Source organism: Lonchura striata, chromosome 31, assembly GCF_050655825.1.
Source record: "Lonchura striata isolate lonStrDom1 chromosome 31, ASM5065582v1, whole genome shotgun sequence".
Taxonomy (NCBI): domain Eukaryota; kingdom Metazoa; phylum Chordata; class Aves; order Passeriformes; family Estrildidae; genus Lonchura; species Lonchura striata.
In genome coordinates, this window is record NC_140733.1 from 6,496,879 (window position 1) to 6,511,435 (window position 14,557).

Below are 14,557 nucleotides of genomic sequence, written 5' to 3' on the forward strand. Positions count from 1 at the left end.
CACGGAATTGAGGGGGGATCGAAGGGGGAAGTGCTGATCATTTTGGGGGACACACTCCAAGGGGATTTTGGGGGGTCCTTGCTTTGTCCCTATGGGCGGGATGAACCCCCTGACCCCTGCAGCCCCCCAAAACCCCACTGCGTCCCACAGGACGCCGCCATTCCCACTGCGGCATTCCCAGAACCCCCCCTAAGCCACCAAAACCCTTCGGGACCCCCAAAATCCCCCTCAAAACTCCCTGAATGCCCGTTCCGGACCCCGCGCCGTTGCCATGGCGACAGGACGCCGGAAGTGGTGCGACCGCCAAACCCTTCCCCCCCCCCAGTGCGGCCGTATCCGGTCCGGCGGCAGAGCGGGCGCGCGAGAGACGTTCCGGGTCAGAGTCCGCGGCCATGGCGGCGCCGGCGGCCGCCGGGAGCAGCTGCCGGGTCGGGACCCCCGGGACGGGACCGGGCGGGCGGAGGGACTCGAGGGCTCGGGGAGCGGAGGACGGGCGGCTCGGGGGTGAAACGCTCGGCTTTGGGGAGGTTTGGGGGTGCAGAATTCCGCCCGCGGCGCTTTTGGGGTGCGGGAGCCTTCGCGAGGGGGGTTTGGGGGTCCGGGGACGCGCGAGAAGCACTTTTAGGGGTGCAGGACCCCCTCGCCGGCGGGATTTGGGGGTTCAGAGCCTCATCCCTGGCAGTTTTGGAGGTACAGGACCCCTCCAGGGGGGGTTTGGGGGTTCAGAGCCTCATCCCTGGCAGTTTTGGAGGTACAGGACCCCTCCGGGGGGGTTTGGGGGGTCAGGACCCCCCGAGAAGCACTTTCAGGGGTGCTGTACCCCTGTAGAGGGGTGCAGGACACCCTGGCCGGGCGGGTTTGGGGGTTCAGAGCCCCAAGAACAACTTTTGGGGGTGCAGAATCCCTTCCTGGCAGCTCTGCGGGTTCTGGGCTCCTTCCCCTCCACTTTTGGGGCTCCCCTTTCACCCCCCATTTTTCGAGCTGCCGACATTCCCCCTCTCATTTCTGCCCCGTTTTCCCCTCTTCCCCCCCAATTTCGGGGCGCGAACCCCCCCTTTTCCCCCCAGCTGGAGTTCTCGGTGGAGATGAGCTGCCAGGGCTGTGCCGATGCCGTGCGGGCAGCGCTGGACGCGGCTCCCGGTGAGACCCCCGAGCCCTCCCCCAGACCCCGGGGACCCCCCCAGGGTTTGGGGGACCCCCTAGAGCCCCGCTGTGCCCCCCCAGAGGTGAAGCTGCTGGAGCTGCGGCCCCAGGAGCAGTCGGTGCTGGTGGAGACCACGGCAGCGGCCGAGCGAGTGCAGGAGCTGCTGGAGAATTCGGGGTGCAGGGCCGTGCTCAAGGGCATGGGGGGCTCCGCCGAGGGTCAGTGGGGGTTTGGGGGGGTCCTGGAAGGGTTTGGGGGTGTCCCAGTGGGGTTTGGGTGCTGCTGTGGCTCAGCACAATCAGGGATTTGGGGGGTTGGGGTTTTGGGGGTTGTGCTCAAGGGCTTGGGGGGCTCCCCTGAGGGTGAGAGGGGTTTTTGGGGGGGTTTGGGGGGGTCACAGAGGGGGTTTGAGTGGGTCACAGAAGATTTTGGGGGGTTATAGTGGGGTTTTTGGGGGGTCACAGTGGGTTTTGGGGGGATCCTGGGAGGGTCTGGGGGTCACAGAAGGTTTCTGGGGGGTCACAGAAGGTTTTGGGGGGGATCCTGGGAAGGTTTGAGGGTCACAGAAGGTTTTGGGGGGATCCTGGGAAGGTTTGGGGGGGTCACAGAAGGTTTTGGGGGGATCCTGGGAGGATTTGGGGGTCACAGAAGGTTTTGGGGGGATCCTGAGCAGCGCTGGGTGCTCCTGGGGAGGTTCTGGGGTCCCTGCCTGGGCTCTGGGCTCAGTTTTGGGGGACATTTTGGGCTCCCTGAGGTTGTTTTTGTCCGGGGGGGGGTTCGGGGGTACCGGAGCCTGACGTGCCCCCCCAGCTCCCCCCGGGGGAGCGGCGGTGGCGGCGCTGGGGGGTCCCGGGGGGGTCCGGGGGCTGCTCCGGTTCCTGCAGCTCTCCCCCGGCCGCTGCCTCGTGGACGGCGCCGTGGCCGGGCTCCCCCCCGGCCCCCACGGGCTCCACATCCACGAATTCGGGGACCTCTCGGACCCCTGTGACAGGTGAGAGGGGTAGGGGGGCCGCGGGGAGGGGGTACAGGAGGTGGGGACCCCCAATTTCACCCCCATATCCCATCCTGTCCCCCCAAAAACAGCTGCGGGGGCCACTTCAACCCCGACGGGGAGACCCACGGGGGACCCCGGGACGAGCACAGGGTGAGCTGGGGCTGGGGGGGTATTTGGGGGGGGTCTTGGAGGGGTTTGGGGGGGCAGTGAGGGGATTTGGGAGGTCTCTGGAGGGTTTAGGGTGGCCTTGGAGGGGATTTGGGGGAGCAATGAAAGAATTTGGGGGGTCTCTGGGAGGTCTCTGGAGGATTTGGGGTGGTCTTGGAGGAGTTTGGGGGGACAATGATGGGTCGGGGGGTGCTCTGTGGGATTTTTGGTGCAGTGAGGGGATTTGGAGGGGGGTCTCTGGAGTGTTTGGGGGAGTCTCTGTGGGTTTCAGGGGGTCTCTGTGGGGCTGGGGGTGCTCTGTGAGTTTTGGGGGGCTCCTGACCCCCCTCCCCCCCAGCACGCCGGGGACCTGGGGAACATCTGGGCAGATGCTGAGGGCCATGCCCGGTTCCGAATTGAGGACTCGAAGCTGAAGGTGGGAATTGGGGGCTGGGGGGGGGGAGTCTGACCCCGGCTGGGGGGTCCAGGCTGTGCCCCATCACCGGGGAACGTCTGTCCCCAATTTGGGGGGGGGTCTCTATGGGGTTGTGACCCCCCAAGTCCCCCTCTCCAGGTCTGGGACATCATCGGCCGCTCCGTGGTGGTGGCCGAGGGCGAGGACGACCTGGGCCGGGGGTCCCACCCGCTGTCCCGCGTCACCGGCAACTCGGGCCGGGGGTGAGCGCTGCGGGGGCTCCAGGGGGGTTTTTTTTTTGGGGGGGGGGGGTCTTTGTGGGGTCACCCCCTCTGACCCTCCCGTGTCCCCAGGCTGGCTTGTGGCGTGGTGGCCCGGGCGGCCGGGCTCTTCCAGAACCCCAAACGCGTCTGTTCCTGCGACGGCGTCACCCTCTGGGAGGAGCGCGAGCGCAGCCGTGGGGCTGCCCCGGGGACCCCCATGGAGACCCCCAGCCCGCACCTGTAGGAGCCCCCCTCCAATAAACCCCCCTCGCTCCGAGCGGCTGCGGCTCCTTTAAGGGGGGCGTGGCCAGAGCGGGCGGGGGCGGGGATTAAGGAGATGTGGGCGGGGCTAACGCGGCGGGAAAAGGGAGGGCGGTGCACACGGCACGCAGAGGCAGGGCGGTGCGCACGGCACGCAGGCGCGCTGCGGCGGGGCGGTGCGCACGGCACGCAGGCGCGCTGCGCGCGGCGCCGCCCCCGCCGCCCCCAGGAACCGCCGCCATTTTGAAGCCGCCGCCGCCGCCGCCTGTCCCGTCCCCGCCGCTCTCCCCGCCGCCATCCCCGCCGCGATGCGTCCCGGCATCAAACTCTTCGTGGGCAACGTCCCCGAGGAGGCGACGGCGGAGGAGCTGAGCGAGCTGTTCGCGGGCGCCGCGGGGCCGGTGCTGGGCGTCGCCCTGATGAAGCAGTTCGCCTTCGTGCACCTGCGGGACGAGGCGGCGGCCGCGCGCGCCATCGCGCAGCTCAACGGGCACCAGCTGCACGGCCGCCGCATCGTGGTGGAGCCGTCCCGCCCGCGCCCCACCAACACCTGCAAGATCTTCGTGGGGAACGTGTCGGCCGCGTGCACGAGCGGCGAGCTGCGCTCGCTCTTCCAGCAGTACGGCCCCGTGGTGGAGTGCGACGTGGTGAAAGGTACCGGAGCCGCCGCCGCCGCCCGGCTCGGCCCGCGCCGCCGGGAGAGCCGCGGCTCCCGAGTTCCGGGGACCCGCGGCTCCCGAGTTCCGTCCGCCTGCGGCGCCGCCGCCGCCCGCAGCCCGGCGCGGGGCTGGGGGATTCCTGCCGCCTCCCCCCTGCCCCCAGCGGGGCCGTGCGAGCCGAGTGAGCTCCCGTAACCCCCCCCGTGCCAGCCACGTCCTCCCGCAGCGCCTCCGCCCGCCCGTGTGGGCGGTACAGACCCCTTAACCCACCCCCCCTATGGCAGCCACGTGTGTTCGATCGCCTCTCCCGGGCTCGGCTGGGACTGTGCCAGCCCCTGTGGGTGCCCCGGGCCCGGGACTGCCCCGGGAACCCTCCTGCAGCCGGCCTCGTGCTCTGCAAGCGCCTCCCCACACCCCAGCTGGGGCCGTACCCTCAAATCTCCACACTGTTCCTTTTCTGGCTAACCTCCTCACCCTCTCTCAAGTGGCCCGGGTGGGCTCCCCACGCTCCTGAACACCCCCATTTCCCCCTTCCTGGCAGCTTTGTTCTGTGCCATCACCACTCCCTGCCCACTGCTGCCACCTGTGTGACCAAACCATCCCCAGGCCATGGCCTGGCCTCCGCAGACACGCTCGGACACAGAGCTGGGAGTGCACTGAGCACCCCGTGAAACCCCCGAGGGGTTCGATGGCTTCACACTGCGGACCCCCAACACAGCCTGGTGGGGTCACCCACCTCCCCCAGCTCAGGCGTCACCCGTGTCGCACTGATGGACTGACAGCTGTCACTCCACTTCCCTCCCCCTGGCCCTGCTGTCGTCTCATCCCTTCTCAGCCCACCCTGGAGTCCCAGTGATGTCCCCGCGGTGCCCGCGTGCCCCTGCCCACGGGAGGGGGACATTGTTCCTCTGCTCTCGTCCCAGGTCACAGCCACCAGCACAGCCCAGCAGAACCTGCCCGGCCTCCCCTCGGGTTTGGGGGTGCCACGGCCACCCCCAGCTGGTGGCAGCAGGGCTGGGGTGACATGGAGGGCACGTCCCCTCTTTGGGCTTCCAGAGTGGGACATGTGGATGTGGGACAGGAACTAGGGGGCTGGGATGGCACCGGGGGGACAAAGGAGAGGGGGATATGGTACTGGTGCTCAGGGGTCTGGGATGGGTTTGCTTGGCCAGTGATGCTCCCAGCACACCACACACCCTTGGGTGGGTTGTCAGTGTTCGGTGGTCTTGGTCTGTGACTGCAGGGGAACGCCACGGGGTCGCTGCCCGCCTGCCCTGTGCCGGCCCCGGACCCGTCGTGCCACGGGGGTGACCCCCTGACCACCATGGGGGCATCCAGCCCCCAAACCTGCTGGGCCAAGTGCCACAGGCAGCCACCAGAGCTGCCACCAGGTCCTGCTTCCCTGCCCCTCGCTGTCCTCAGACGCCGCTGCGCTGCCAAGCCGCGGTTGTGCCGTGTGGGGCTGGCTCCTCGCCATGGCCGGGCGCTCACCGGGGGTGCTCAGGCCCTTCCTTCCCTCCCTCCTCCCCTCTTCTCCCTCATCTTCTTCTCTGTCTTAAGTCCCTGTTGCCGTCTCTGTCCTTGTCTTTTTCTGTCCCCGCTTTCTCCCCCTTCCTGTCCCACTCTCTGTGCTGGCGCCGGTTCTCTCAGCTTTGCTCCGCTCACTGCCAGGACGTCCCCTGAGCCCAGCTGCTGGCACTGCCAGCCCAGCCCGGGCCCTTGGTCCCCATGTGCCAGGGAGGGCTGGGAGGGGGCACGGAGGGAGCCAGGCGGGCTGGGGGAGGCTGTGAGCTGGGGGACGCCGGGGGGGACCGCGACCAAACGAGCGTGGGGCAGAGCCGATGGTGGGGGTCGTGTCTTCTCCGGCGAGCGGGGCCGGCAGCGCCGTCCCGGGGCCGGCAGCGCCCGTCCTGCGCCCGTCCCGCTGCCGCCGCACGGCTCGTTAGCGCTGGCTCCTGTAACGAGTTGTGTTTTCTCCCCTCACTGCTCTCTCTGCTGCTTTGTCAGACTATGCCTTTGTGCACATGGAGAACGAAGCCGATGCTAAAGTTGCCATCGAAAACCTAAATGGGAAGGAGGTGAAGGGGCGCCGGGTGAACGTGGAGCTCTCCACCAACGTGCAGAAGAAGGGCACGGGCCAGGCGCCGCCGCCCGCCCTCAGCGTCGACAAGACCAAACGCATCGGCCTCGAGTACCGCGAGAAGTTCCAGCCCAAGATCGAGGGCTTCGACCAGCAGCGCCGGGCGGCCGACGCCGCCTTCCCCTCGGCCACGGGCGCCGGCTACGCCGCCACCCCTTCCCTGTACGATTACCAGCAGCGCTTCGGCGCCAAGTACGACGCCTTCGACACGCAGCCCCGGCCCTCATCCCCCTCCTACTTTGGCAGGGACCGCAGCCCGCTGCGGCGCTCGCCCACCCGCGCCGGCTACGCGGCGGTGCCGCTCCCCATGACGGCGCAGCCGGCCGCCTACCGCGCCCAGCCCTCGGCCTCGCTGGGGGCCACGTACCGAGCCCAGCCCTCGGCCTCCCTGGGCGTGGCGTACCGCCCGCAGCCCACCACGGGCCAGGCCGCCGCGTACCGAGCGCAGCCCTCGGCCTCGCTGGGCAGCGCCTACCGCTCCCAGCCCTCGGTCGGCTCCCTGGGCGCCGCGGGCACTCAGCCCGCTGCCGCCAACTCCCTCGGCTCCTACGGCGCCCAGCCCGCCGCTGCCGCATCGTACGGCGCGCAGCCCGCGGCCGCCAACTCCCTCAGCTCCTACGGCGTCCAGTCCGCTGCCCTGGCCTCCTCCTACAGCGCCCAGCCCGCCTCAGGCTACTCAGCCGGCTACAGCGCCCAGCCCGCCATCGCCGCCTACGGCGCCCAGCCCGCTGCCGGCTCCGCCGGCTCCTACAGCACCCAGGCCGTGGCTGTGCACGTGGCATCCTACGGCACCCAGCTGGCCGCAGGCTCCTACGGCGCCCAGCCCATGGATGGCCACGCCGGCTCCTACGGCGCCCAGCCCGGCACTGTGCTGTCTGCCGGGTACAGCGCCCAGGCCGTGGCGGTGCACGCCAGCTCTTACAGCACCCAGGCCGTGGCAGGTCACGCCGCCGCTGCCTACCAGCCCGTGGCCGGCCACTCTGCCTCCTACGGTGCCCAACCTGCGCTGTCCACCTCGTACGGCGCCCAGCCCGCCGTGGGCCACTCAGCCTCGTACGGCGCCCAGCCCGCCACGGGCCTGCCCGCGTCCTACGGCAGCCAGCCCGCGGCTGCCGCGCTCCCCGCCGGCTACGGCGCGCAGACGGGCTCCTCGCTGGCCGCGTCCTACGGCAGCCAGGCCGCCGTCGCCGCCGCCTCCTACAAGGCGCAGGCCTCTGCCCCGCTGACGGCCGCGTATCGGGCGCAGGCCTCCGGCGCCATGGCGGCCTCCTACCCAGCGCAGCAGCCGTCCTCCGCCGCGCTGGCGGCCGCGTACCGAGCCCAGCCGGGCAGTGCCTACGACGGGCCGAGCCAGCTGGGGCAGCCGGCGGGCTCCTACCTGGGCCTGGCACAGGCCGCCGCTGCACCGCCGTACGAGCGCACCCGCCTCTCCCCGCCTCGCAGCGCCGCCTACGACGACCCGTACAAAAAATCGTCCTCTCTGGCTAAAAGGTACGGTGCCGGGCGGGGCACCGACCCCCGCCCCTGCCTCCCGCTGCTCGCCGGCTTGCCGGGCTCCGGCACACCGCTCGCGGCTTGACCGGCGCCACGTGGCACCGGCGCGGTTCGCTATCGCCCGGCGCGGTGGGCGCCATGGCTCCGCTCGCGCCGCGCAGATCCCGGGGAGGGGACGGTGGCTTGGTGTGGGTGAGGGGAGGCGGTGGCACAACAGCGGGGCCTCCGCGGCATCCGGTGTCCGATCCTGTCCTGCGCCGGCTTTGCCCATCGCGGTGCGTCCCCGGGCGGGACGCGGTGTCGCCGCCGCGGGCAGATCTGGGCGCCATCCCCCCGGCTGATCCCGCTCTCTTCTCTCGCCCAGGTACGGCTCCGAGCGCCGTCTGTCCGAGCTGGCCGATTACCGGCGCTTAGCGGACTCGCCGCTGGCGTACCGCCGCTCGCCCACCAAGTCCCCGCTGGACTACCGCCGCCTGCCAGACGCGCACAGCGAGTACGCCCGCTACTCGGGTGGCTACAGTGACTACCTGCCCCCTGCCCGCATCCACTCGGGCTACCAGCGCCGCCTCTGAGCCGGCCGCGGCCCCGCTCGCCGCCCCGCTGGGGCACGGACGGTTCTTTTTCAGCCGATTCTTTCTGGTTTTACTGTTGGAATTTTTTAGAAGGTTCCGCGGTTATGGTTGGCAGTGGCTGCACGGTTCATCCCCTGCAGGCGCTCGGTGCCAGTTCATAACCCGCAATGGTTGCAGGCTCAGAATCTTTTATACCATGAGTTGTCCCATTTTTTGGGTGAATTCCCCGTTTCCAGCGTCAGGCCCGGCAGGATGACGGGGGTTTTTTATGACTGTAAATAAACACTGAGGTCTGCTCCGGTGCCCGATGCCTCCCGCCTGGTTCTTTCCCAGTCCTGGGGTCCACTCCCACCCCTGGGGGCACCTCCCAGTGCCACCATCATCACCCAGCCCTGGTTGATGGTGCTCCCGGTGATGGGGCTGCTTTCCCACCATGGAGGAGTGGATTTGGAAACGAGCAGCATTCAGAGCCGGCAGCAGAAGTGCCAGACGCTGCCCTGCCACAACACCAGAGCACCAGCACCAACCTTTGCCAGGGCTCATTTTGGGTGAGGAAAGCTAGTTTTGAGGGGTGGTGCATGCCGTGCCAGGTACCAGCGTCACCACCACATGCAGATTCTTCCTGTCCCCATCTCTCCCCAGGGACCAGTCACGGCCCAGTCCGGCTGTGCCACCACAGGAGGGATGGATGAGGCTCATTAACCACCGCGGTAAACAGCCAGGCAGGAGGATCTGACGCTTCTCCCCTGATTTCCAGGGTGGCCACACACCCCTGGGACTGGCCCCAAGTGTGGCGATGGCAGCACCCGCGGGTGACCACGGCACCTATCAGCGCTGGTGAGGCAGAAATGGCAGCATCACCAAAGGCATGTCCTGGGCTTAATGGCCTTAATTGCTGAACACCAAGAGGCAGGAACAGTCTGGGGACAAACGAGCCACTTTGGGGACAATATGAAGCAGTTTGGTTCAAACAAGGCAGTTTGCAGACTAATTAGCCCTGGTCAGGTTAAGTGGCAGCTCCTGCCACTCACCCATGAAAGGAGGAAGAGCTGGGGGTTAAAACCCCTCTGTCACCCCTGGGTGCCCCTTTGGGGGACCCCAGGACCGTTTTGGGGGTGTTCCCATTTGCAGCAGCCCCTCCCCGGGGGCTCTGGTGTGCATAGGAGAGCCAGGCAGGGCACAGACAACACCAGGGAGTCCAGAAGGTTCCGTGCCGTGTTCTGGGGGGACATGAGTGCAGAGGAAGAACCGGGGGCGGAGCCAGCGCCGTTTGTGAAAAATTTTGAGTTTTATTTTACCGGAAAGTGGGGTCAGGGGACTCTAAATCACTCGGGGGGTTCCACCCCCACCGGCGCGGCGGCCTCTGGTCAGCTACAGCGTTGGGCTAAGAACCTACCACTGGATTATTCACCCTCTTAAAAAATAAAGGAAAAAAAAAAAAGACAAAACGACGACTCGGGAAAAGCTCCGGGGGAGCGAGGGGGCGGCGAAGCAAAGCAAAGCTGGCGCTGGGGGACGGCTGCGGCTGCGCGCTCACGCCTGAGCCTGGGGTGGGGACCCAAAACTACCTGGAAAAGCAAAATCCTGCCCAGGGGGGCGGGGGAAGCTAGGGGAGGGGCTGAGCTAATCCTGCCCAGGCTGAGGAAGAGCCGCGTGTCCGTAAGGAACGGGCCCGGGAGCGGCACGCGGCGGCGGTGGCACCCGGCGCGGCCCGAGACGCGCGGCGCCGAGTCGGCGTGCGACGGGACCCCGACGTCCAGCCGCACAAATCTTACCTGTAAGAGAAAAGAGGAGTTGGCGCAGGTGCTCCCGGGGCCGATCCGGAACTGTGCCGAGCCCCGGTGCCCTGGGGAGCTGCGGCTTCCTGGGAGCAAGAGAGTCCTGACGTGGAGCAGCGGCGGGGCTCCGGCCCCTCGGACCCTGGGCCCGCCGGGACCCGGGCATAGCCCGTGCGAGCAGGAGCTGCCCCCGGGCCGGGGGCTCTGTGGGAACCCCCCACCCCGCGGGGACTGCGCCGGGACGGCGCCCAGCCCAGCAGGAACGTGAGTTACATCCGTGAGAGTGACACCAGCACCGCTCTCCTCACCACGGCACCTCCTCGCCACGGCTGGGCTTTAACGCCCATGGGGCCCGTCCGTGTCAGCGTGACCCGTCACCCGCCTCAAACGACTGGCACAACCGGGAACACCGGCGGCGGGGCCCCCCCGCAGTGCCAAGAGCCACCAACGCGCTCACCTCCGGCTCAAAAGGCGGAGTATCGCGCCCGGTCCGCGTACGGGTCCCGCCCGAAGCGCTGCATGTCGTAGAGGGACGCCCGGGCCACCGAGGAGACGGGCGACAGCTGCCCACGCTCGTACGTGTACGCCTCTCCGACGGTGCCGGCCGCGGCGGCCGTGCGGCGCAGGGGGCTCCTGTCCCGGGTGTAATATGTGGAGGACGCGGCGGCGGCCGCGGCGGTGGCGGCGGCGGCGGCGACGGCGGCCGCCGCGCCCGGGGTGGGCAGCAGCGCTCGGTCGTACGCGTCTAAGGTGGTGGGGATGCGGCCGGCCATGGCCGTGGTGGCGGCCATGGCGGAGGACTGGACCTGGGAGTACTGGGCATACTGGGAGTACTGGGCCATGGTCTGCTCCGCGTAGGCGTCGTACGCCGAGGCCGTGGCGTAGGAGCGGACGCGGTAGCGCTTGTAGTAGTCGGCCATCCCGCCGTAGGCCTCATCGTAATACACGGTCTCCCCATAGCCCGCGGTGTAGGGAGTGCGCACGGCTCCGTACTGCTCGTTATAGGCCTCGGCAAAGTCCGCCACTTGCCCCGGGCGATCCACCGGGCACTCCTTAGACCAGTGCCCCTCCTTCCCGCAGCGGTAGCAGCCGCTCTTGTCTCCCATCCCGGGCGCCGTCCGCAGGCGGCTGGTGGACAGCTGCACGCGCATCCGCTTGCCTTGGGGAGAGACGCGAGAGGCAGGGTCAGTGTGGCCGTGCCGGGGCACCGCTGGGACAGGACGGGACCGGCTGCCACCCCCCCAAGCCCTCCGCAGCCACCGGCGCGGGAAGAGCCGCTGCGGGACCGAGCGTGAGCCACCAGATGGACGCTGGACAGCGGCTGACCGGAACGTGCTGCCACAGCCGAGCGCGGCCACACCGGCCAGCCCGGCAAAGCTCCGGCAGCCCGGGGTCAGACCCGGCACTGCCGGCCCCATGTGACGGCAAAGGTTCGCGCTGGAAAACGCCGGAGCGGCAGCGAGAGGGATGCGACACCGGGAAGCACCCCGGAGCGAACGGGGCCTGGCCCGAGCGCGGCACGAGGCAAAGCCAAGCGCGGACGCGGCCGGGACAGCTCTGGGTGCAGCTGCGCCAGCCCGGCTGGGTCGCTGTTTTTTGGGGAAGGCCCGGAATGGGGGCAGCAGCACGTGTGGAGCCCCGGCAGCGCCGGGAGCGCCCGGTCCGGCCCCGCCGCCGCGTGGGTGAAGCTCCGGACGCCGCCCTGAGCACCCGGCCGGGAGACGCGCTCGCCATCACCGCCGCCAGCGCCGCGGCTCGAGTCCGGCCGCTCGGCCCCGTCAAGCGCCCGAGCGACGCCGGGCGCGGGGTCGGGCGCCTCCGTCACCCTCTTACCAGGCTGGGCAAGGCTACAAGGGCGGGAGGCAGCCTGGCGTCACCCGCTGCTCCGGCCCGGCACAGGACGTCACCGTCGGGGTCCTCCTGCGGGGCGGCCGTGCTGGTTAATCAGAGATGGGTCAGTCCCGTCCTCCCCGGCCCAGAGCCCCCAAGCCCTTGCCCTCGTTCCAGCCGCAACGCGAGGGCGGCCCTGGAACTGCGGCGGGGCGGGCACCAACCGACACCAACCCCAGAGCCCCGAGGGCGCTTTACGGCACACGGAGCCGGCCGTGGTCACATCCAGGATCGACCCCGGAACGGGGCCGGTGGGAACGTCCAGAGCCCTCCCGCCGCCCAGCCCCGTGCCTCACCTTGGAACTCGGTGTTGTCCAGCCCCCGGATGGCCTCTACGGCGTCCTCGGCCCGCTCCATGTGCACAAAGGCGTAGTCCTTGACGATGTCGCACTCGATGACGGGGCCATACTCCTCGAACTTGGCGCGCAGCTCCAGGTTGGTGCAGGCGGGGCTGATGTTGCCCACGTGCAGCTTGGTGGAGGCCTTGCTCTTGTTCTTGCTGGCCTCCACGTTGATGCAGACGCCGTGCAGCTTGTGGTGGTGCAGGTTGCGGATGGCGTCCTCGGCCGCCGTCTTGTCCTCGATGTGCACGAAGCCGTAGTTCTTGATGATGTCGCACTCCAGCACCTTCCCGTACTGCTCGAACAGGGAGCGGATCTCCTGCTCCGTCGCCTCCCGCGGCAGGTTCCCGATGAACAGCTTCACCATCGCGACCCGCCTGCGCCGGACAGCGCCGCCGTGAGCCCCGAGCGGCCCCGAAACCCCCCGAGGAACAGCCCACACACAGCCCTGAAACCCCTGAGGAACAGCCCAAGCCCAGGGCTGCACCCTAAAACCCCCTAAATCACCCCAAACCTCTCTCTGTGTGCCCAGGGCTGTGCCCCCTGAAACCCCGCAAGAAACAGCCCAAGCCTCTGTGTGAGGCTGTGCCCAAAAGCAGCCCCAAAATCCCCCAAGAAACAGCCTGAGACGCTCTGTGTGTGCCCAGGGCTGTGCCCAAAAACTCCCTAAATCCTCCTCAAACACCTCAAACCTCAGGGGCTGTGCCCCCCAAAACACCAAATAAAACGCCCTGAATCTCCATGTGTGTGCCCAGGGTTGTGCCCCCAAATCCCTTGTAACACCCCAAATCTCTGTGTGTCCCTGGGGCTGTGCCCCAAAACATCCTAAAACCTCCTCAAATACCCCAAATCTCTGTGCTCAGGGCTGGACTCCAAACACCCCTCAAATAAAGCCCCCAAACATCTGTGTGTGTCCCTGGGCCTGTGGTCCCAAAGACCCCAAATCTCCTCAAACAAACACCCCAAAACTCTTCCCCTGCTCATTCAGGGCACAGCCCCAAACACCCCAAATCCCCTCAGAAACCCCCAAACCCCAAGGTAGACCCCCAGGGCTGAGGCCCTCTCACAGGACACAGCCTCAAACACCCCAAAATCCCCCCCATATTTTGCTTCTGCTCCTTCAGGGCGGAGCCTCAAACACCTCCAATCCCCCCCAAAATAAACACCCCAAACCTCTGCTGTTCTCCTAAACTGTGCCCACATACACCTCAAAAAAAAAACCACCTTAAACCTCCGACACCCCAAAAAAAACCACCTTAAACCTCTGAAACCCTGAAAACCCACCTAAGTGTGTGACCCCTTTTCCTGCAGGACTGGTCCCCAGTCACCCCAAAATCTCCGCACCCCCCGCAGGGCAGAGCCGCGCCCCGAACCCCAAAACCCCCCAGGTCTGAGACCCCTCAGACCCCCCCAAACCCGTTCTGTCCCCTTGAGGCTGAGACCCCTCAGACCCCCCCAAACCCCTCCTGTCCCCTCAGGTCTGAGACCCCCCCCAAACCCCTCCTGTCCCCCGGGGCTGAGACCCCTCAGACCCTCCCAAACCCCTCCTGTCCCCCGGGGCTGAGACCCCTCAGACCCCCCCAAACCCGTTCTGTCCCCTCCTGTCTGAGTCCCCTCAGACCTGAGGACCCCCCCCCCAAACCCCTCCCCTCCACAGGCCCAACACCCCCCCCCCCAAACCGTCCCGGGTCGCATCCCCCGCGGCCGGCGGGCGCCCCGGCGGGGCCTGGCCCGTCTGTCCCCCCGGTCCCGGCCCGGTCCCGGCCCGGTCCCGGTCCCGAACCCCCCCGGGCCCCCCCGCCCCCACCTGCCCCGTCCGCCGCGCGCTGCTCACAAAATGGCGGCGGCGTCTCCCGGCCCCGCCCCGCCTCCCGCGCGCTCATTGGCTGCCGGTGCTGTCCGTCAAACGCCGCAGCGTGAGGTCATCGAGCCGCCGGTTGAGCCCGCCCATGAGGCGGAGGCAGCCAATCACAGCAAGGAGGGGGCGGGGCGAGGGAGGAGCGGTCTATGAGGCTGCTGCGGGGGGGGCGGGAGCGGTCCATTCATGGGGTGGGGGGGCGTTGTGTGCTGGGAGCCGTACTGGGAGCACTGGGAGCCAAACTGGGAGAGCTGGGAGCCGTACTGGGAGCACTGGGAGCCAAACTGGGAGAGCTGAGAGCCAAACTGGGAGCACTGGGAGCCAAACTGGGAGAGCTGGGGGTATTGGAAGCGCTAGGAATACTGGGGGCGCTGGGGGTACTGGGAGCACTGTCAGCGCTGGAGGTACTGGGGGCATTGGGGTCCGTACTGGGAGCACTGGGAGCGCGGAGGTTCCTACTGGGAGCACTGGGAGCTCTGGAGTGCCCCACGCCGGTTGTTGCTGAAACCCCCTTCCATTCCTAAACCGGCTCATCCCATCCCATCCCATCCCATCCCATCCCATCCCATCCCATCCCATCCCATCCCATCCCATCCCATCC

At 68.2% G+C, this 14,557-nt stretch overlaps 3 protein-coding genes across 4 annotated transcripts; 2 read left to right on the plus strand and 1 right to left on the minus strand.

The window, feature by feature from the left end:
• Nucleotides 1–210: 210 nt before the first annotated feature.
• Nucleotides 211–3,240, plus strand: LOC144247948 (copper chaperone for superoxide dismutase). The gene is made up of 8 exons (XM_077789722.2): nt 211–428; nt 1,068–1,140; nt 1,225–1,362; nt 1,955–2,135; nt 2,228–2,288; nt 2,644–2,721; nt 2,860–2,963; nt 3,054–3,240. Exons 1-8 carry the CDS (start codon nt 243–245, stop codon nt 3,205–3,207), a joined length of 975 nt encoding a protein of 324 aa, XP_077645848.2. The 5' UTR covers nt 211–242; the 3' UTR covers nt 3,208–3,240.
• Nucleotides 3,241–3,451: 211 nt separating this feature from the next.
• Nucleotides 3,452–8,397, plus strand: LOC110478824 (RNA-binding protein 14). The gene is made up of 3 exons (XM_085563511.1): nt 3,452–3,878; nt 5,891–7,514; nt 7,882–8,397. The coding sequence occupies exons 1-3, from the start codon at nt 3,533–3,535 to the stop codon at nt 8,087–8,089; spliced, it is 2,178 nt and encodes a 725-aa protein (XP_085419637.1). The 5' UTR covers nt 3,452–3,532; the 3' UTR covers nt 8,090–8,397.
• Nucleotides 8,398–9,358: 961 nt separating this feature from the next.
• On the minus strand, nt 9,359–13,953 carry LOC146764815 (RNA-binding protein 4-like). Of its 2 annotated transcripts, XM_085563560.1 has the most exons (4): nt 13,906–13,953; nt 12,054–12,475; nt 10,325–11,026; nt 9,359–9,864 (listed from the first exon to the last, which is right to left on the minus strand). In XM_085563560.1, the coding sequence occupies exons 2-3, from the start codon at nt 12,463–12,465 to the stop codon at nt 10,332–10,334; spliced, it is 1,107 nt and encodes a 368-aa protein (XP_085419686.1). In that variant the 5' UTR covers nt 12,466–12,475; nt 13,906–13,953; the 3' UTR covers nt 9,359–9,864; nt 10,325–10,331. The 2 variants fall into 2 exon arrangements, with proteins under 2 accessions (XP_085419686.1, XP_085419685.1); XM_085563559.1 differs by having other exon boundaries at nt 9,359–11,026.
• Nucleotides 13,954–14,557: the final 604 nt, after the last annotated feature.

Excerpts from the sequence above, each read along its gene's own strand:
- LOC146764815 (XM_085563560.1), bottom strand. The coding sequence starts at position 12,465 with ATGGTGAAGCTGTTCATCGGGAACCTGCCGCGGGAGGCGACGGAGCAG. Across the intron at positions 11,027-12,053 it reads GGACAACACCGAGTTCCAAG|GCAAGCGGATGCGCGTGCAG; the intron begins GTGAGGCACGGG and ends TCTCTCCCCAAG.
- LOC110478824 (XM_085563511.1), top strand. The coding sequence starts at position 3,533 with ATGCGTCCCGGCATCAAACTCTTCGTGGGCAACGTCCCCGAGGAGGCG. Across the intron at positions 3,879-5,890 it reads GGAGTGCGACGTGGTGAAAG|ACTATGCCTTTGTGCACATG; the intron begins GTACCGGAGCCG and ends CTGCTTTGTCAG. Across the intron at positions 7,515-7,881 it reads TCGTCCTCTCTGGCTAAAAG|GTACGGCTCCGAGCGCCGTC; the intron begins GTACGGTGCCGG and ends TCTCTCGCCCAG.
- LOC144247948 (XM_077789722.2), top strand. The coding sequence starts at position 243 with ATGCCCGTTCCGGACCCCGCGCCGTTGCCATGGCGACAGGACGCCGGA. Across the intron at positions 1,141-1,224 it reads AGCGCTGGACGCGGCTCCCG|AGGTGAAGCTGCTGGAGCTG; the intron begins GTGAGACCCCCG and ends GTGCCCCCCCAG. Across the intron at positions 1,363-1,954 it reads CATGGGGGGCTCCGCCGAGG|CTCCCCCCGGGGGAGCGGCG; the intron begins GTCAGTGGGGGT and ends GTGCCCCCCCAG.